This window comes from Phyllostomus hastatus, unplaced genomic scaffold (assembly GCF_019186645.2).
Source record: "Phyllostomus hastatus isolate PE091 unplaced genomic scaffold, TTU_PhHast_1.1 phas_contig_150, whole genome shotgun sequence".
NCBI lineage: Eukaryota > Metazoa > Chordata > Mammalia > Chiroptera > Phyllostomidae > Phyllostomus > Phyllostomus hastatus.
In genome coordinates, this window is record NW_025333611.1 from 29,487,501 (window position 1) to 29,507,896 (window position 20,396).

At 39.6% G+C, this 20,396-nt stretch overlaps 1 protein-coding gene across 5 annotated transcripts in view; it reads left to right on the forward strand.

Moving 5' to 3' along the window:
- The window catches only part of BRD8 (bromodomain containing 8), a 19,640-nt gene extending 10,173 nt beyond the window's left edge, over positions 1 to 9,467 (forward strand). The window contains exons 9-22 of one of the 5 annotated variants that reach the window (XM_045826876.1): positions 1 to 89; positions 491 to 635; positions 1,478 to 1,687; positions 2,101 to 2,381; positions 2,730 to 3,182; positions 3,483 to 3,576; positions 3,777 to 3,823; positions 4,581 to 4,795; positions 5,214 to 5,306; positions 5,484 to 5,552; positions 5,952 to 6,129; positions 6,860 to 6,964; positions 7,398 to 7,442; positions 9,103 to 9,467. The exon at positions 1 to 89 is cut by the window's left edge and continues 130 nt beyond it. In XM_045826876.1, the coding sequence (XP_045682832.1) occupies positions 1 to 89; positions 491 to 635; positions 1,478 to 1,687; positions 2,101 to 2,381; positions 2,730 to 3,182; positions 3,483 to 3,576; positions 3,777 to 3,823; positions 4,581 to 4,795; positions 5,214 to 5,306; positions 5,484 to 5,552; positions 5,952 to 6,129; positions 6,860 to 6,964; positions 7,398 to 7,442; positions 9,103 to 9,162 (2,084 nt within the window). In that variant the 3' untranslated portion in view covers positions 9,163 to 9,467. The remainder of the gene's footprint in view (positions 90 to 490; positions 636 to 1,477; positions 1,688 to 2,100; positions 2,382 to 2,729; positions 3,183 to 3,482; positions 3,577 to 3,776; positions 3,824 to 4,580; positions 4,796 to 5,213; positions 5,307 to 5,483; positions 5,553 to 5,951; positions 6,130 to 6,859; positions 6,965 to 7,397; positions 7,443 to 9,102) is intronic. The other 4 variants (XM_045826881.1, XM_045826886.1, XM_045826894.1 and 1 more) reach the window with 4 other exon arrangements.
- Positions 9,468 to 20,396: the final 10,929 nt, after the last annotated feature.

Here is a 20,396-nt window from a genome sequence, read left to right on the forward strand (position 1 = left end):
TGCTTGGACAGAAAGCAACTCCACCCCCCTCCCCTCTGCTGTCAGAGCTCTTGAAGAAGGGCAGCCTCCTGCCTACTAGCCCCAGACTGGTATGGAGACTTCTGTGGGTGTTTGAGAGCTGTGGTAATTTAGTACTTTGGAAGGGAGTACCTGGGACCTAAAATGTGACATGGAAAAAAAAGTTCAAAAGAGGAAGAGATCTCCTAGTTAAACATTATTTAAGGGAAAAAAAAAAAAACAACCCAGCACAGTAAGTTAATAGTATCCTTGGGTCCTGAGATGTTTAAAACCATAATTATTTTGGTTCTCTTCTCCAGAGAACTCTTGTTAAATAAGTTTTGAAAACTAGAGTTCCCCTTTGGTCTGAAAATACTCTCTTTGGATATTAGCTTTTAGTTTTGTAAAGTTTGGTCAACTGTTGGAGCTTTTTTGGGAAGTGGTAGTAAAGGAAAGCTTGAGTGTAGCCTTCACCTCTATTCTTCCCTGGTAGGTAAATGAAAGTGAAATGGCTGTGGCTTCTGGCCACCTGAACAGTACAGGTGTCCTCCTGGAGGTAGGCGGGGTCCTTCCCATGATACATGGTGGGGAGATGCAGCAAACACCCAACACCGTTGCAGCCTCCCCTGCTGCCTCAGGTAAGTTGTCACTTTTCCATTACCTACTTTTCCTCAGAGATGTTGAACTTGGCATTGATGGTCCTTGGTTTCTAGCCTTTGTTACTAAGCAATTATCAATCCTAGATTTAAAGCCCAACCTTGAAGCTACTTCACTCTGTAGTGCCCAGATTTTAAATTCATTTCATATTCAAAATATTGATAGTCCTAGATGACCACAGCATAGATATTAATGAGAGGAATAGTCAAGGTAACAGTGAAGCAGCTTCTCTAGGGCTTGCAAATCAGAGACCTGAGTTTATAGAATAGTGGGTGAGATTTAGATCCAAGGAACTGCACTTGAGTCTCAGCCCTGCCACACTCTGGTTTTGTGACTTTGGCTAGGTTAACTCAGTTTCCTCTTTTATTAATTGTAATGTGTATACTTCTCAGAAATGTCTAGTAAGAATTAAATGAAGTTGAAAATATAGGGCCAAAAAAAGAAGCGCTTTACCAAATACCAAACAAATATTAGATATTGGCATTTGAATGTTGTTGGATTTGGGTGGTTTACAGCATGCTTAATTTCATCAAAAGTAACATTTATTCATCCCAGTTTTTTGTTATGTTTAATTTTTTTCTGAGGAAAAATTGCCACCCATTTTTCATATGCGTTGCCTTTTTAGTGCTTTGGGTCATTCCTAACTTGGGAGAAGATTTTAAGTGAGGTTGGGGAAAGTGAGGATATAGGTAATGAGCTTATTCAGCAGAGGAGTTGCTTTCATTCTTTGAGACTAGAAACTTCCTTGGTTGAGTCTTAAAGTGGCTGTTGTTTCTTGTTCAGGTGCTTCCTTCTTACCTCATTTTGTGTACCTCTTTGTTAGGTGCTCCCACTCTTTCCCGGCTTTTAGAAGCTGGTCCTACACAGTTCACCACACCTCTTGCTTCCTTCACTACTGTTGCCAGTGAGCCTCCAGTTAAACTTGTGCCACCCCCTGTAGAGTCTGTGTCCCAGGCTACCATTGTCATGATGCCTGCGCTGCCAGCACCATCCTCTGCTCCGGCTGTCTCCACTCCTGAGAGTGTAGCTCCAGGTGCGTCCCTGACCCATGCCCTGAGCAGCCGCTGGGTCCAAGATTTCATCTTGAACTTCAGTTAGAGAAAGTTGATCAAGAGCATCAGCTCCAGTTCGGATGCCTCTGTTCTGTTCTCCATGGACATTTGTCATCTTTCCTTAGAAAAACAAAGATGTGAGAAGTGGTGGGTGGGCATTTATGTATTGAGGGGGAAGAAAGCTAAGTGTACACATAGGAGTGGGCTTGAGAATGTGTTCTCACCTTACTTTCTGTTAGATAAAACTGGGGAGAAGAAAACACAGACTCATATAAGATAACTTTTTCTGAGCTTTAGTGTGTGGGTACTTGACATCTGTCTACATCCTTGGTGTGGTCCAGGTGGTCACTTGGTTCTAAATAAGCTTCTAAGGTGCTCTTCTCTTCCTATTTAGTGAATCAGCCTGACACCTGTGTTCCCATGGAGGCTGTGGGAGATCCACATACTGTGACTGTTTCCATGGATAGCAGTGAAATCTCCATGATCATCAATTCTATCAAAGAAGAGTGTTTCCGATCAGGGGTAGCAGAGGCTTCTGGAGGATCAAAGGCTCCCAGCATAGATGGGAAGGAAGATTTAGATTTGGCTGAGAAGATGGATATTGCTGTGTCTTACACAGGTGAAGAGCTGGACTTCGAGACGGTTGGAGACATCATTGCCATCATTGAGGATAAGGTAACTATTCGGTAAAGCCCAGAAGAGTCTCATGGGTCCTGCATAGGCTTCTCTCCTTAGTCTCTCCTTGCTTCTTGAAGTAACAATTACGTAAAGAACTTTTCCTGCTCCTGCCCATCTCCATCTCTGTAGTCCCAAAGCCCTTTGGTGCTGATGTACTAGTCACTTCCCCAGCCGTCCTTATGTTAGTGGTTTGCACAGGACGGGTGCCTGTCCATTGGTTGCTTCTGGTACATAGAGATGATGGAGAGAGAAGCTGCAGCTTCTGGCCATCTCATTTGGTGCTAACAGAATTGAGGTAATTGGGCTTCTTTCTGTGATTTCAACAGTGTGTGTGTTATGGGACAGGTAGATGACCATCCTGAAGTTCTGGATGTGGCAGCAGTGGAAGCAGCACTGTCATTCTGTGAAGAGAATGATGATCCTCAGTCTCTGCCTGGTCCCTGGGAGCACCCTATTCAGCAGGAGCGGGACAAGCCAGTTTCTCTCTCAGCACCAGAGTTGACAGTCAAGCAAGAGAGGCTGGATTTTGAGGAATCAGAAAACAAAGGAATCCATGAACTTGTGGACATGCGGGAACCCAGTGTTGAGATCAAAATGGAACCTGCAGAACCAGAGCAAAGCATTTCAGGGGCTGAAATAGTCACTGGAGTTGTTCCAGCCACATGTATGGAGCCACCAGAACTCAGGAGTCAGGACTTAGATGAGGAACCCAGAAGTATGGCAACTGGAGAGATTGCTGAAGCAGATGTAGCCAGTGGGAAAGGCGATGAGACCCCACTTACAACTGTGAAGACAGAGGTATTTAAGATCAGGGCTTGGGAGAAGGGAGGGTTATACCTTAAGCAAGAAGTGAAAGTTCAGGCCTCTGGGGTTTTTTGTTGCATTCCTGAGTTCTGATATGTTTGATGGCAAAGCATATAGGTGTGATCAGTTCTGTACATGCATACTTAACCTATTTCTGTTAAGGTATATATTAGAATCAAATTATATGGATAGGACTTAGAATTGCTGCTATAATCTCATTATCACTAGAGAATAAAATTGTGTAAGCTATATGATTTACCAGTACTTAGGGTGTTTGTTCTTTTTGGTCTTCAGGCATCCCCTGAAAGCATGTTGTCTCCATCACATGGCTCAAATCCCATTGAAGATCCTTTAGAGGCAGAGACTCAGCACAAATATGAAATGTCAGGTAAATAATAATGCCAGAAAATCTGATTCTGTAACTAACTTGAAATCATTTGCTTTGGCTTTCGAGGGATTGTGGGTTGTGGGAAAGTAGAGGAGGTAGAACAGGTCAGTATGGAAAGGAGAGCTGCAGGGGATTATTGTCCATAGGAAGGGGAAGGCTAAGGTGGAAAACTCTTCAGGTAGTCTTTCTCTCCTCTGCAGACTCATTGAAAGAAGAATCAGGGACTATTTTTGGAAGCCAGATAAAGGTATTTCAGACTTTTCTTTATTCCTCTTGGTGTGTGAGTAGATTTCCCTGAAGCACTACCTTTTTAATGAATTTCAGTAAACTCGCAGCTTTATTCTCTGAGATGAGACTGGTGAAGGAGTTGCATGGGGAAAAGTTGCAGTGAAAGTTAGGTATAGTGGGAGTACTATGGCAACCTGTGCTTCCCATCTGAAAGAGTTTGTGAACATCACACAGACCTTTCTTTGCACAAAGAAACTTTGATATATCTAGTGATTTGAAATGAATAGGAATATCAGAACCAAGGAGAACATATAACAGAACAGATTATTAAATATACTATCCAGAGAAAATCATACAAAGTTTTCTTTTTAGATTTGCTAAAGCAGTAGTAACAGACAAATAAAGCAATATGAGCTTGCTCCATCAGATGAGACACAAAATAAAAACTATTTTTGATAACTTTGTACCCAGGGTCAGAGTTCCTCTCAAGAGCAAGGGGAAAGAAGGAACGCCTCTTAGCTTAGTCTTAAGTAAGTAGCTTTTTTGTTTCTTCCTTTTAAAATGATCCTGGGTCTTACTGTTTGTCCAGGTTCTAAATTCCTTGATCAGTCAGTTTCTGTAAGTTAGATGGTAGTGTAAGTGATAGAGGGCTCAGTCAGGAAACAGTGTGAGGTCATTTTCTAGAACTGATCTAACCCAAAAGACAGATCATGTTTAATGATGCTTGGCTGGATAGCTTTGCTTGCATTTGTTAACTGGAACACACTGTGTCTAAGGATGCCACAGGTGAGGATGAGGAAGAAGATGGAGTCAGTGAAGCAGCCAGCCTAGAGGAGCCTAAGGAGGAAGATCAAGGAGAAGGCTATTTGTCAGAAATGGATAATGAACCTCCTGTGAGCGAGAGTGATGATGGCTTTAGTATACACAATGCCACGCTGCAGTCCCATACACTGGCAGACTCCATACCCAGCAGCCCTGCTTCTTCACAGTTGTGAGTATCTGAGATTCTTCCTTTGAGGTCAAGAAAGTGAAGGTGAGAAGTAGGAGAGGATCTTTTCTTTAATCTTACTTTTTCATCTTCCCTTTCTTGGCCTGGAACAAATACAGGCATGTCTCAGAGATACTGCAGTTTTGGTTCCAGACCACCACGATAAACTGAGTATCGCAATAAAACAAATCATAATCTTTTTGCTGGTGGAGGGTTTTGCCTTCAGTTTGTAAAAAATGTAACATTTGTGAAGCTCAGTAAAGCAAAGCACAATAAAACAAGGTATACCTGTAGTTGACATGAAATAATTAGGACTTTTTTTTTTTTTTTTTTACGTATGCCTAGTGGAACTTCCATATTTCTTTTATTTCTTTTATTTTAATAATTATAATTTATAATAAAATAATTTCTTTTATTTTAGCTCTGTCTGTAGTGAGGATCAGGAAGCTATTCAGGCACAGAAAATCTGGAAGAAAGCAATCATGCTTGTATGGAGAGCTGCAGCCAATCATAGGTAAGTGGGGGCTTTCCCAGTCAGTAGGAACATTTTCTCCTGCTTCTCATTGTGGGTGACTAGAAAAAAATTTGAGTAGGCTTATTTGGGACTGGAGGCATTGCCTTCAGCCTCTTAAGTTCTTTCACCTGTGCTTCTGGAGGATAAGCCAGTAATTGCACCTATTCTTTTTGGCAGATATGCCAATGTCTTTCTGCAGCCTGTTACAGATGACATAGCACCTGGCTACCACAGCATTGTGCAGAGGTAAGCCATAATCCATTCAGCATGCTGACTTCCCTGGATTGTAAATTGTCCAGTCTTAGTGGATTTTGCTTTAGAGAGTAAGTTTAAAGCAAATGTTTTTGATGTGAGTAAAGGTAACCAACTACTAAACTGATTATTTCAGTGGGTGCATCACCAATGGTAGTCTTAACAGAATTAACCCCTTTTATTACCTTTCTCAACACTTACTATACAGACTGAGTTTGGTTTTGGGGTTCAGTGCATTTTTCAAGGTGAGGGGTTGGTGTTTAAGTCCTGGCAGCTGGGACTGAAGGGATGTGTGAGTAGATCTATATGGTAATACTATATTCAGGGGTCCAGTTGAGCCCTCTTCCCCTCTCAGCTGCCATTTATCCCGGTTCTTTTTTTTTTTTTTTTCAGGCCAATGGATTTATCAACTATTAAGAAAAACATTGAAAATGGACTGATCCGCAGCACAGCTGAATTTCAGCGTGACATCATGTTGATGTTCCAGAATGCTGTAATGTATAATAGCTCAGATCATGATGTCTATCACATGGCGGTAGAGATGCAGCGAGATGTCCTGGAGCAGATCCAGGTACTTTGAGGATCCTCAGTGTTTTAGCAAGGATGAAATGAAAATACTCAAGCAGATGATTGATATTGATGTTAGGAAGAGGCACTGTGGCTTTTACTTGGAATAGCCATCAGGGGCACAGGAACATAAAATTTTGTTCTTGCCAGATTTATGTTTGTTTTTTCAGGTTGGTTTGGTAACTGAGTTGTCAGAGAATACTCTGTCTTTCTTGGGCAAATTTCCTGAAGTTTTTAAATAAAATTCTTATAAAATGATGAGTGTATATTTTTTATTATGTGAAGTACATTACATAGTAGACAATCAATAAATAGCTTCTTCTCCCTTCTGTTTCATTAGAGATAAACAATTTCTATCCTATATTTCCATTACCAGGTATCCTTAGGGATATTGAACTTAAAGGGATGTGTTCTATCTCTGCCGAGTCTACCAAATTACCTACGTTGCTTGGTGATCTTTGGTTCATCTAGTTTTACTCTTTTTCTCAGTCTCAAAGCAGAGAGATTTTGATCCTTTGTTTCAGCAAACAAAACATAACAGCCATTTTCAGGTTCTTGAGAGTGCACAACAAAAATTAAAACTTAGTATGCTAAACTTGTAATCAGTCAAGAAGTATTTGAACACTGATAGCCAAAGTGTACTATATGAAGTCCTATTTACAAAGCATAAGGTGTCTTTAATTTGTCTCTACTGGATCAGGTTTCTAGGACCAACTTGTTTCTTCTCCCTACAGCAATTCCTGGCCACACAATTGATTATGCAAACATCTGAGTCTGGGATCAGTGCTAAAAGTCTTCGGGGGAGAGATTCTACCCGCAAACAGGATGCTTCAGAGAAGGTGAGGAGACCAAAAAAGGGGTTGTGTGCTATTATTCCAGTGTTAGGAGTCTGAAGCATTCAAAGAACCTTGTGTTACCATTTGGCATTGCTGGGCTCTGATATTCCAGTGGTGTGCATAGAAGAAACCTGCTGTGACTGGAAGGCTCAGTCACATGGGAGAAATTACAGGTCAAAAGTGAGCAAATTACTAATTCCTCAGGGAGAGTGCTTGCAAGGTGAGGGAAATGACTTAGCTTGCAGCAGTTGGGGACCATCAATTCCTGTTCCAGAGGCATAATGGCCAGATTGCTTTTGGATCTCTTTCCTCTTGTTCTTGAGTTTTTAAATTTGTCTTTGTGTGTGTGGTGCTTGTGTCTTTGTCTTGAGGTTTGGGGTGCTTATGGCTGAGAGTTTCCATGGAACCTGATCAGTGTTTGTTTGTCCTCTAACAGGACAGTGTCCCCATGGGCTCTCCTGCCTTCCTTCTCTCTCTCTTTGTAAGTATTGAATGGCTGCAAGGGATGGTGTTGCCACAAAGATTCTCTGCTCCCGCTGTGGGTGGGTGGCAGAGGGAAATTCAACATGCAGACTGTACCAATGTCTTGAACTTTCATGTATTTGGGTCATTAAATAAGAAACTGTCTCTTCTGCTGCATTCCTGTCTTTCTGCATGTGTATGTGTGCGGGCTGGGTAGGGACTTGGTATGAGTTCACTGGGCTGAAACGAGGTATTGGTAAGAACCTAGGATGCACTTGCTCCCTATTTCTTGACTCTTACCTTTTGCCAATTCTCTTCTCACAAATAGAAGATTATTCAAAGCAGCAGCTGGTAGCTGGCTCTTAAAAAGTGTTCCTCTTACTGGATACTCAGCACATAGTTTTTAATCTTTTTCCTTACTGTTAAGTTGCAAGACTGATGCCTGATACACAAACACTCAGTAAAACTAAGATAAAGGTCTCAGTAACGTTGACCACTGCAGACAGTAGTGGTTGGTGGAATTAGAGATACACTTAGTAAAGCTAGCCTAAAGACTTATTCCTTCCTCCATGAACTAAACAATTCCCTGACTCTGTGTTATTCATTATGGGGCTCTGAGACATGATAAAATTGGAAAGGGCATCAGGCTAAATAGAAAACCACATGATCTTAAATTGACTGGATTATTTCTTGGAGCCTTGGTTTCCTTATCTGTGTGATAGAGCTAATATAATGAGGTACCTGTCCAGCCTACCTCACAGGGATGTTGTGAGGATAAAATGTGCGGTAACAGGTGTGGAACTAGCTTGAAAAAAATTTAAAGTGTTATACAAATGCAAGGTGGTATATTTGTTTTTACTATTGCCTCAAAGGCAACTTGTGTTCATGAGCTCTAAAAATTTTAGAGTCCTTGCATGTTAGAAATGTAAAAATGGCCTGGCCCAATAAAAGTGTTCACTAAGTTCATCTTGTCTACAGGCCTCAGCCTGTACTTCAAACAGAACACTATAATCTCCGTTCTTTTTTATTGGCCTGCAACAGTGACTCTGGATCCCCAAGCAATTGGCTGGCTGTTGCAAGGCTGGTTAATAGGATCTTTTATCTATTGAAGACAGCAAAGTATTGCACAAGAGGAAGGATCTGGGCTGCAGGGAGAGAGCAGCACATGGAAAGAAGTCTTCTGATTATCCTGATCTCATGGAAAACAACTGTCAGGAGGTGCTAGGGAACTAGTGCCAGGGTCAGTCTGCAGGAAAGGCCTTTCTTATAGGGACCAACAAACAGCTAATTCCACAGGTATGTTAGCCAAGAATCTCACTATCCACTGCCACTGCCCTTTCCGACTCTCCCACCTTTTTTTTTTACTTTTCCTGTTCCTTTGCACATAATTTGGGGGCTGGTTTGGGATCACTAATAGCCATTATGTGGGACCCCAGGTGAACTCCAGCAACCTTTGTGGTCAGCAGGAGCAAGATAATCTGTACTATATATTATCTCTCAAACTACTACCAGGTGATTTTTACCACACTCTATGGGAAGACAGATATTTGTCCCTTATTTCCTGGATTTCTCTGCCGATTCCTCTCCCCCAAGAAACCAAATCCTCAGCATTTTTGTACCTTCTCTTACCTTTTAATCAACTCACTCATGCTCCTTTTCTTTGTCTGCCTGTCATTTAGGATGGGGGCACCAGGGGGCGCCGCTGTGCCATTGAAGCGGATATGAAGATGAAAAAGTGAAGTCTCAGAATACCCTCATTGAGCTGAACCTGAAAAAGAAATAAACAAGATAGAGCTTGGGCTTGTAGGCCCAGTTTCAGAAGAGGAGGCGCCTGGGCCATGTGATATGAGCTGGGAAAATCTCTCTCAGAGAGCTGGAGTAGCACAATTGCCTGTTTTAGGGCAAAAATCATGGGCTGTGTTAATGTCCTAATGTGTAACTAGCAGATTGTAGCTAATTTGTACTGTCTTGTGAAGTGTATAGACTTTTTTAAAAAAAGAACCTGTGAAGTGTGTGTGTATACACAATAAATTCTGAAAGAAAACTCTGGTCTTTGTTGTGTTCTCTGTGTATGTGTGCGTGTGTACAAAACGTGATTTCTTCTGCATGAATAACTGTTTTGTCATTTGTTAGGGAAAGTGGTCTTATAAAATTAATTCTAGTATAGCTCAGAGAAGGTAAATAACTAAGGTTGAATTTTTAATATTTTAAAGTGTTGCATTGTGCAATAGGGCCTCTCTCACTCAGTTTTTATTGAATGGAAAGACTTAAAGGTTTTCAAAGATCTGTTAATGGCATTGCCCTAAGATTAGAGCATGGACATAGGTAATGCTGACTTTAATTCAGACATTTGTACTTAATGCTGTCTTTGCAGATGGTATTTCTAGGATAGTATATTGCTATTTCCTTATCTATGTCTGTGTGTAGGGTTCTTATGTGTTTTAGAATTCATAACATTGCTGTTTGAAGGCCAAACTCACAATTATCAAATTTATCCGCTGGGTTTATCTCTACATCTCAATAAAAGCTAACTCAGTGAAATGAACTAGCTAAGAGGCTTTTATTATAAAGAGATGGAGATTAATAGGGTGTTGCCTAGTACTTTTGAGTCTTAATGAGGAAAATGGGTTTAAGAAAGATGATTGTATGTCTTAAAGCTTGTTAAGTTGCTAATAGAAGGATACAGTTATGAAGTGATGGAAAGGAGTTTAATTGGTCCAGGAATTAGAAAATTAAATAACTGCAGTATATTCACAAAGCAGTACATGAATGTGATAAGCAGTGAAACCTGGAAAGTTGAGGAAGTGTGTGAATGAGGAGGCCCATTAAAGGAACGTAGATTTTGGGATGGTAGAAAGGTGATGAATGAATGAGCTTAGCAATCGAAGTTGAAGGTATAGGCATCTATGGTGGGTGCATTAAAGAGACATGTAATTAGAAAAGGGATCTAACTAAGGAATAGTGAAGTTCAGGTACCAAGTCAAGGGAACAAAATAGGGCTTAAATTTGTGGAGGACTTTGAGTGGCAGGTTGAGAAATTTATGTTGAGATACCTGTTGTAAAGCCTTGAACAGGGAGACTGTTAAGAGCAGACGGAACTAAAGATACCAGGAGGCGATAGCATTTATTCAGAAACAAAGGATGGGCATTAAGAAAAATGGTAGAAGAAAATTGGGAAGTGGACTTGTTTACTAAATCCAAACCAAAACAGGATTAAGAAAATAGTGTTGATAGAGGTAAGGAAATTGGGGAGATGAAATGATTTTGAAGATGTTCAGGAAGATAAGTGACTATAGTTTTTGAAATGTTGAGCTGAAGGAAATGGTAGGATACCAAAAGGAAATTGACCTTTGGGTACATGGAGAACTAAGACTGGGATTCATAGAAGTAAAAATGGAGAGGTTTGGGAGCCAGCTGAAAAAAAGATCAAAGGTGAAACCTCAAAGTATGTGCATTTTTTAAAAGGAAGTGTTAATGAGGAAACAAAACAGGACCAAGGAAAAACAGATAACAAGGATTAATTGAAAGTTGTAAAGGGAGAGGACAAAGGGGTAAGAAAACTGGGATAGTATACTGTAATGAAAGCAAAGAAAGATATTTTTTAAACTTGACATTGAAATTCTCATTCTGAGAAGCAAGTGTTGAATATGACCAGAAGGATACCACAGGTAATTTTAAAGTGTGTTTTGAGGATTTAATGGTTGATGGATTAATGTGTGCACACAGGAAAATATTGCTGGTCCTTCAAATGTATTGCCTTGCAGTTGATTTTAAGAGTGGTTTAGGATAGAGGAATTCTGTTCAGCTAACTATGGTCTAGTTCTTTAATTTTTAAATTACCTTTAAATTACAGTTTATATTCAGTATTAATTTTGTGTTAGTTTCAGGTGTATAGCATACTGGTTAGACAACCATATACTTGACAAAGTGTCCCCCTGATAGTTCCAGTACCCACCTGACACCTTATACAGTTACTACAATGGTATTGACTGTTTCATATGCTGTACTTAGGCTATCATTCTTTCTCTTTTGGGGTATGAGGAAATCCAAGAAAAATTACTTATTAGGTAATACCTTTGGTGTACTGTTTGACATGGGGCTTTTCCTTTATTCTCAATGACATCATTTCATCTGGTGTTTCACTTCAGCTAGCTTTTACTGTTCCTAATGATGAGTAGAAAGAAACTGCTGATCCTTATCTTGACCAAACTTGGGAGTTGCAGATGCCTTAGGATCATCGATTTGAGTGAATTTAATGCATTTTTTTCTGTGTATTTACAGATGGGGCGTGAGTGGGTTTGGTTGGATACTGACCAAGACTATCCCAATGACTCTGAGTTGAGCAACAACTGCAGGTCCCTCTTCAGCTCATGGGACTCCAGTCTGGATCTTGATATGGGCAGCTGGAGGGAAACTGAGGAGCCAGGGGCTGAGGAACTAGAGGAAAGCAGCCCAGGGACAGAATCTAGTGAGCTGCTTATGGGGGATGGAGGCAGTGAGGAATCTCAGGAAGAGGCAGAACAAGTCAGCCACCAGAACCTCCTCCACTTTCTCTCTGAGGTAATGGGGATTCATTATTTCCAAAGTTGGAAGTGTCAACTCTAGAGGGTGCTTACGTGTATATTTTTTTTCTTTTGCCATTCTTAATATTGTTTACTAAAATAAGAACTCCACAGTGGCAGGGACTAAATTCATTGCTGTGTCTTCAGCACTTGGTGCCAACAAAATATGCTTTAGCCCTGGCTGATGTGGTTCAGTGGTTTGAGTGCTGGCCTGTGAACCAAAGGTTGCTGTGCTGGTTCAATTCCCAGTCAGGGCACATGCCTGGGTTGCAGGCTGGGTCCCCAGCTGGGGGTAGATGAGAGGCAACTGATTGATGTATCTCTCCCTCTCTCCCTTCCTCTTTCTCTAAAAATAAATAAAATCTTTTAAAAAACACAAAAGAAACATTGGTTGTGACCCTCGACAAAAAATGCTTCAAATGTGTACTTTTTGACTGAATAAAATCCTAGTCATTGAAAAATAAATAAAATTCCAGTCATTAGAACCTTGAAGCAAAGGAAGTGAAATTTCTGCATTCAGGACTGCCCTATAATAGTATCCTTGCAATTCATTCTTTCAAAATGATGAGAGGTGATACTTGCCCAAACTCTCCTTGAAGCTTGTGATGTTAGTATTTCAAGGCAGTATTTTACAGTGCTTTTACTACCTTGGTTAAGGACAGAACTAGAAGTAAAAAGAATTGGATAGTTTATTTTTATGCAGCAACTACACACGTTCAGGAGAACCTAGGTAAAGATTAGCAAGAATCCAGTTCAAATATTGACACTTCTGTGTACAGCAGACAATTTTCAGCAGTTCACAGTCTACCCTAATTGATCGAAGCTGACACTTGAGATGAAAATTTAGAACATAAGTTTGAAGAAGCAAGAACAATATATATCTTGTTTACTGTTAGGTCTGTAGTAACTAGTACAGTGCCTGTGTATATGAAATATTTAATAAATGATTGAGGAATTAATCTATTAGCCATTTCAGGCTTAGTCACAGTGGCAATGTAATCATGTGGCATTATTGATAACATAGATGATGCTTCCCATTGGTGTTCCTGTGCATCTAACAATAGACTATGATTGCAGGTAGCTTATTTAATGGAGCCATTGTGCATTAGCAGCAAAGAATCAAGTGGAGGCTGCTGCCTTTCATCTGATACCAGACAAGAAGAAAGGGAAATTGAAGCTACTGAAAGAGAAGGGGATCCTGAAGAGCTTTCAGCTAAGGTAGAACACTCAGTAGCTGAGACATGTGTGGGAGAAAATGAAAGGCCAGAGGTAGCTCTGCCTCCCTCAGATATTTGTGCAGTTCAGGGACTACCCACAGAGAGTGAAGAGGTAAGTGAATAACATAAACCAGCTGTCTTCTGATTGGTCCTCTGCACAAGGAGGTAGAGCAGAGTGGTTAGAGCACATAGGATAACTCCAGAAAGTTCCAACTACCTGGATAATGCTGGGTTTTAGCACCAATGAGTTGTGTAACCTTAGACATGTTAGTAAACATTTTTAGAACCTCAGTTTTCTCTGCTGTAAATAGAATAGCAGTTGTCTACCTTATAGTTTTGCTGTGAGGTTTAAATGAGAAATCATGTAAAGCACTTAGCATAGGGCCTAGCTCATAGTAAGCAATCAGTAAAATTTAGAATGTCATTATCATTAATATTATCTGATCAGCTAGACTGGTTAGTTCCAGGTTGACAAACAGTAATGGAAATCTTAAAAGGATAAGCATCCATCTAGAATTGAATATATTGCTTTTCATTTTTTCTTGGGGTAGAGAGTCAAAGGTGTCCAGCAAGATTGTGAACAAAAATTCACTGACCTAGATCTAAAGTCACATTTCTCAAAATTTTTATAGCTTTATATAATTGGCCTCTTCTCACCTAAGATCAGCTTTCATTTACTACATGCATGTAAAATTACCTTACAGTTAGTAAATCTCTTTTTAAAGTTTTGTTTGTTTCCTGGCACTCCCAGAAAGAGGTTCAGGAAGAATCCAAAGAAGAGGAGGACCAGGGTAAAGGGTATGTGTCAGAGATGGAAGACCAGCCCTCCTCAGGCGAGTGTGATGATGGCTGTAGCATTCAGGAGGATCCTTTGGTGGACATCCTTTTTAGCCATGCTACTTCCTCAAAGCTGTAAGTATAGATATTTCTCTAAGATTGTTAAGATTTACATTTTTACTTCTGTTTATGCCTATTTGAATTTGTTAGGGTAAATACAGGTTATTTTTATAAATTAAAAGAGGAAATTAGTTGAAAAACACTAGAAATAGAACTAAATATAATTTTTAAAAAGATTTTATTTATTTATTTATTTTTAGAGAGAAGGAAGGGAGGGAGAAAGAGAGGGAAAGAATCATCAATGTGTGGTTGCCTCTTTCACGCCCCTTACCCAGGACCTGGCCCACAACTCAGGCATGTGCTCTGACTGGGAATCAAACTGGCGACCCTTCAGTTTGCAGGTTGGTACTCAATCTACTGAGCCACACCAGCCAGGGCAGAATTAAATATAATTTTATTGTATAAATAGAATTTATATGCTTTCTTTTTATAAAACAAGTCTGTTTTATCAGTCTCTTTCATAAATAACCCTCCTCTCTAATTACTATCTTTTAAAAAAAAATCCTCACTGAGGATATGTTTTTATTGATTTTAGCAGTGGGGAGGAGAGAGAGAGAAACATCAATGTGAGGGAGAAACATTGGTTGCCTCCAGTATGTGCCCTGAGCAGGGATCAAACCTGCAACCTTTTGGTGTATGGGGATGATGCTTCAGCCAACTGAGCCACCTGGCCAGGGCTAATTACTACCTTTATTCAGGGAACATTGCTAAGTCAGATTGTCCCTCATGTCTAATGTTATACACACTGTACTACTTCTTTTTTTTATATTTTTTAAACTTTTTTAAAAAGATTTTATTTATTTATTTTCAGAGAGGGAAGGGAGGGAGAAAGAGAGAGAGAGAGAAACATCAATGTGCGGTTGCTGGGGCCATGGCCTGCAACCCAGGCATGTGTCTTAACTGGGAATTGAACCTGTGATGCTTTGGTTCGCAGCCCGCGCTCAATCCACTGAGCTATGCTAGTCAGGGCCACACTGTACTTCCTTTAAAAATATAAAGACAGTTCCTATTAACTTGAAATGGAAAATTATTTATTTTTATTTATTTTTATTTTTTTTAGAGAGGGAAGGGAGGGAGAGAGAGAGAGAGAGGGAGAGAGAGAGCGCGCGCGCGAAACATTAATGTGCGGTTGCTGGGGGTTCTGGCCTGCAACCCAGGAATGTACCCTAGCTGGGAATTGAACCTGGGACACTTTGGTTCCCAGCCCGCTCTCAATCCACTGAGCTACGCCAGCCAGGGGGAAAATTATTTTGAAGTTATAATCTCCCTTGTTCCTTTTTCACAAATCTTAGGAAATTGTTTATATAATTGTATCATCTTATTAATAATTATGGGGCTAAAGGGAACATTTTAGAATTTTTTTCTTTTTAGTAAAGTAAATTTCTTTCAAAATCAGAAAGACTAAGTTATTCTTGTTATGATAGTAGATAAATAGTTCATTCTCTGGGCCTGGTCTTTTATCAATTTTTTAGGAGAAGATAGCATAAACTGTTTTTTTGTGTGTGTGTGTTTGTTTTTATTTTTTACTGCATCCCATATTTACCTGCATATCTGTGGAAAGGCAAACCAATAATTAATCTAGCTTTTTTAAATTTAAGGTATACAACTGAACAATACATATATATTTTTTAAGTAGCAGATTTCAGATTTTTGTTATACAAATAGAATGCAGCTTAACACCTAGGTTGTTGAAGAATTGCTTCCTTTCCTTTTCTGTAACTCCCTGTGTGAGTATGAGCAGATGGCATATGATGACTATCTAAAAAGCAGAAAACCTCTAATTTGGGACATTTTATCTCATGACATTTCAATATCTTGAATGACACACTTCACACTCTTTACCTTAGAATTTAGGTTAAAATTGAAATCTTTATTAGAAAGTGGTATTAGTAATTGAGTTTGGCCAGATAGTTTAAAGGAAGTTAGAAAGGTGAGTTCTTGAGCTACCATTGGAAAGCTTAAAAGTACTTGGAAGGATAGATATTCTCCAGGCCCCCCTTCTCTGGCTTCACCTTTAGTCCATACTGACTCTCAGAAGTAAAGAGAAATAGAGCCTTTGAAGCATGACTCCCAGTCTGCAGCTCCTTTCCACTCCCACACTTATATTTATAGTTGTTTGGCATGCATTTCCAAATAGGTGGAAATAAAGATAAGCAAGGAGTTGTTTCTTAAAATATTATAAAGGTGATTGATTTTGCAGTACCTAGTGCAGTACCTTTCATGTAATGGAAACTTACTACATATCTGTTGCATGGATGTGTGAACAAAATTACACCAGTACCAAGGAGTTATTATTCATTCTGGTTGACTGATCAGAAACAGGAAGAGGTTTGTTTACAGGGCTTTAAATGCCTTGTTCTAATAAGGTTCTCTGTTTAAGGATAAGTTGATTTTTGTGGTATATAATTTAGATGCGGGTGAGGTATTGATTGCATCATGAAAATGAATAGTTACATGAAGCTGCTTGAATTGGAGAAAGATAAAATGAGATATGAGTTGGGTTCAAATGGATGCACACAATATGGTACATAAAGCAAAATGAGGGTGTGAAAACTTAGATGTAAAGAGAACTCATTTGGAGTAACATGATGTTTAACCTTGGAGTAAATAGGAAGCTTGCTAACTGGGAACATTATAAAAAGAAATAAAACATTGAACAGTTGTACCTCTGAAGAAAAGCTAAATAAATTATACAGCTTATCTCAGAGTAAATGAAATTTCCTTAGGTATTGTAAGGACTACTATTAGAGGGGAGCAAAAGGAAAAATATCTAAATTATATAGCAATCAGATAAAATGTGAGAATTCTTTGGCATGTGAAACCAAGTATTCTGTGGAAACATGGGAGAGATACTTACTAATGTGGCATATTTCTACATAAAAACAGGACCAGATTCATTTATCAAATACTTAATTGAGCACCTACTATGTGCCAGGGACTTGGGAAACATCAGTAAACAGATTATGTTCTTAGATCAGTTTTTTAGAGTCACAGGTGCAGAAGAGCAAATCATCGGGAAACCAAAAGGCACAGGAAATTGCAGATTTGTAGTATACTTATTTTTTTCCAGAGAGGGAAGGGAGGGAGAGAGAGAAACATCAGTGTGCGGTTGCTGGGGGTCATGGCCTGCAACCCAGGCATGTACCCTGACTGGGAATCGAACCTGTGACACTTTGGTTCGCAGCCTGTGCTCAATCCACTGAGCTACGCCAGCCAGGGCCTCAGATTTGTAGTATACTTTATAAGAAGGTAATGCCCTCATGGGGATGCTAATAGTGATTAGTAAGAGAATATTTATAGAGTTTGGAGTCCCTTATGGAAGCATTAAATGTGTTTTTATTCTTATGGTGTTATATTCCTTCAGATATTAACTAGGACCACTATGTCTTGATAAAATCTCATTACCACCTGGGGGAGACAGAATGCCATTTGTGAAGTTACTGTTTCTTTTCTGTTCTTTTTTATCCCATAGGTCTGATCTAAGCCAGAGTGACCCTGTTCAGGATCACTTACTATTTAAGAAGACTCTCCTGCCAGTCTGGAAGATGATTGCCAGTCACAGGTAGGTCGCCAAGCCACTCTTGGTATTCATAGCCACTCTTCTCATTTAGAGTGACTTTCTACAGTTTCTTCATCCTTTCTGGATTTGTCCCCTAACAGGTTCAGCAGTCCATTTCTGAAGCCTGTGTCAGAAAGGCAGGCCCCAGGATACAAGGATGTGGTGAAAAGGTCAGTGGAAAAGGGGTCAAGAAAGGTTGGTTGCTTTTATATCTGTCTTTTCATACTTTATTTCCCATCTGTTAGATTATTTATTTCATTTATATTACCTGAAAACTCAAGATAAACTTTACAGCTGAACAAGTTTGTAAAATTATGGTAAACTCAGTCTTTATTGAGAATGAATAAAGGGAACAAAACTATAAAATAGGCTTTTTTTCATTGTTAGCTTTTAGGTAATATGATCCATTTGTTACGATCTCACATTAGCCTTCAGTAGTTTTTTACATTGTTCTTTTGGAGCAAAACTTTAAAAGGAACACTATATTAATTCTGACAGTATAGATATACTAAGGCAAAGGCAATAATCCAAATGATGTTACACACATTGGTTGATTGCAGTAATTTGGATTGTTTTAAAATCTTCATCCAAGAATATTTTTACTGATTTTTAGAGAGAGGAAAAGAGAGAGAGAGAAAGAGAAACATCAGTGTGAGAAACATCGATTGGTTGCCTCTCATTCACATCCTGACCAGGGATCTAACCCGCAGCTTAGGTATGTGTCCTGACCATGGGAATTGAACCTTCAACCTTTTGGTGTATGGGACAATGCTCCAACCAACTGAGCCACCTGGCCAGGATGCAGTATTTTGGATTTTTATAGCATGTTTCACCTAAAATGGTGTCATAAACCAACGTGTTAATAGAGTATAAAAGATCAGGAAAGGACCTTTGGAGACAGACTCCTTCATTCTATAGATAAGGAAACTAAGACTCAGAGGTGGTCTTGACTTGCCTGTGATCAGCAGTAAATAGCAGAGCTGAAACTAAACCCCAGATTCATACCTCTCACTTCAGTCCTCTTTCTGCACTGCTATGCCTTCTCTTATATACCTACTCTCTGTGTCTCACTAATAATTTATTCATTTTAACATTCATTTGACTCTCACACTTTTCATCTCCTTGAAAGGAGAAAAAAATTCTTAGCTTTTAATTATGCAATAATAGAAGTAGATTAAATACCTAATATATGACTACACACTGTAAACAATCAATCAATAACTACACATGACAAATAGATCATTGGACCTCTTTACAGCTTTTGCACTCGGGGCCAGCACACTTCCTGCAATGCATGGTATAGTGACTGGGCGTGTGGGTTTGGAAGTCAGGCTGCCTCTGATTTGGAATCCAAACTGTGTGACTTTGAGCAAGTACTTAACCTCTTCATATTTCAATGTGCTCATTGCCAGTTGGTGATAATAATGGTACCTACCTTATAGGTTTATTGGGAGGTTTAACTGAGTTAATACAGAAAGTACCTAACAGGTCTTGGCCTGTTTTAAGTAGTGGCAGTCAAATATTAACTGCTGTTGCTATTTTATTATCTGAATGGCCATTTTCTTTACCACCATTTTCATTAAGAGTTGGTTAGTTCTCCAAGAGAGCATGTTATGTTACCCCATGTTCCACATGAAGGTTAGATTCCCTCTGGTTTCTCTTGGCCACTTGTAGACCCATGGACTTAACTACCCTGAAAAGGAATCTGTCTAAGGGAAGGATTTGCACCATGGCACAGTTCCAGCGGGACCTGATGCTGATGTTTCAGAATGCTGTGATGTACAATGACTCTGATCATCATGTGTACCACATGGCTGTGGAGATGCAGCGAGAAGTCCTGGAGCAGATTCAGGTAATGTATGTAGAAAGCTGCAAGAAAAGGAGTGTAATTTCTGGAATATTTTAGAAAGGCTGTGAGAAGAAGGGTGATGTGAAAGTGTTTGCAGAGTTTATGTTTAGAGGTGATTCAAGGATTGATATTTTTTACCTGCTGGTTGGGAAAACCCTGAGCCTCAGTAGGACCAGTTTTAACAGTGAAAGTAGTCTAGAAAAGCAGACAGCACAGAAGAGCTCTCAAGAGAGCTACTAAGGTAATGGGGGCTCCTGCTTCCAGAGCCTCAAACCAGAGGGCTCCATGCAAAGCAGAGGCCAGAGTCACTGTACATTTTAATGTATGTTCACACTATCTCATGTAATGTATGTTATAGGGGATAAGATATAGTAGCCAGAAGAAAACATGTGAGGGTTTCTTTTCTGGGTAACATGGTATTTTAAAGAAAAAAGGATAGTCAAATACCACTGTGAAAAAAGATGAAAATGCATTCAAACCTCAGTAGCTTTTAAGATTCATAGCTTATTATCTGCCTTGATCCTGTAGGTGCTGAGTATTTGGTTAGACAAAAGAAGAAACTTAAATAGTCTGGATTGAGAACCAGCCAACCCAGTGCATGGTGGAAAACTTGTTTTGTTAACCTGGAGTTGCTGCCCTGGCCTTTTCTGGAACTTGGACCTCTCATTGAGACTCTGACCCAGAGAAGATCCCAGTACTTACTTGTTTACCACTTCTCTGTTCTGTTTTCTAATAATCTTAATACCTCACTCACATCCAAGGAGTCAGAGGTGCCTGTGGACATAATGTAAAGAAAAGGGGAAAAACTGAGATTGGGGGTAATGCCATAAATGTTGCCCATGTCTTTGTTCCATAGGCTTAATTTAGAGGTAACTAGACTAAACCTCTT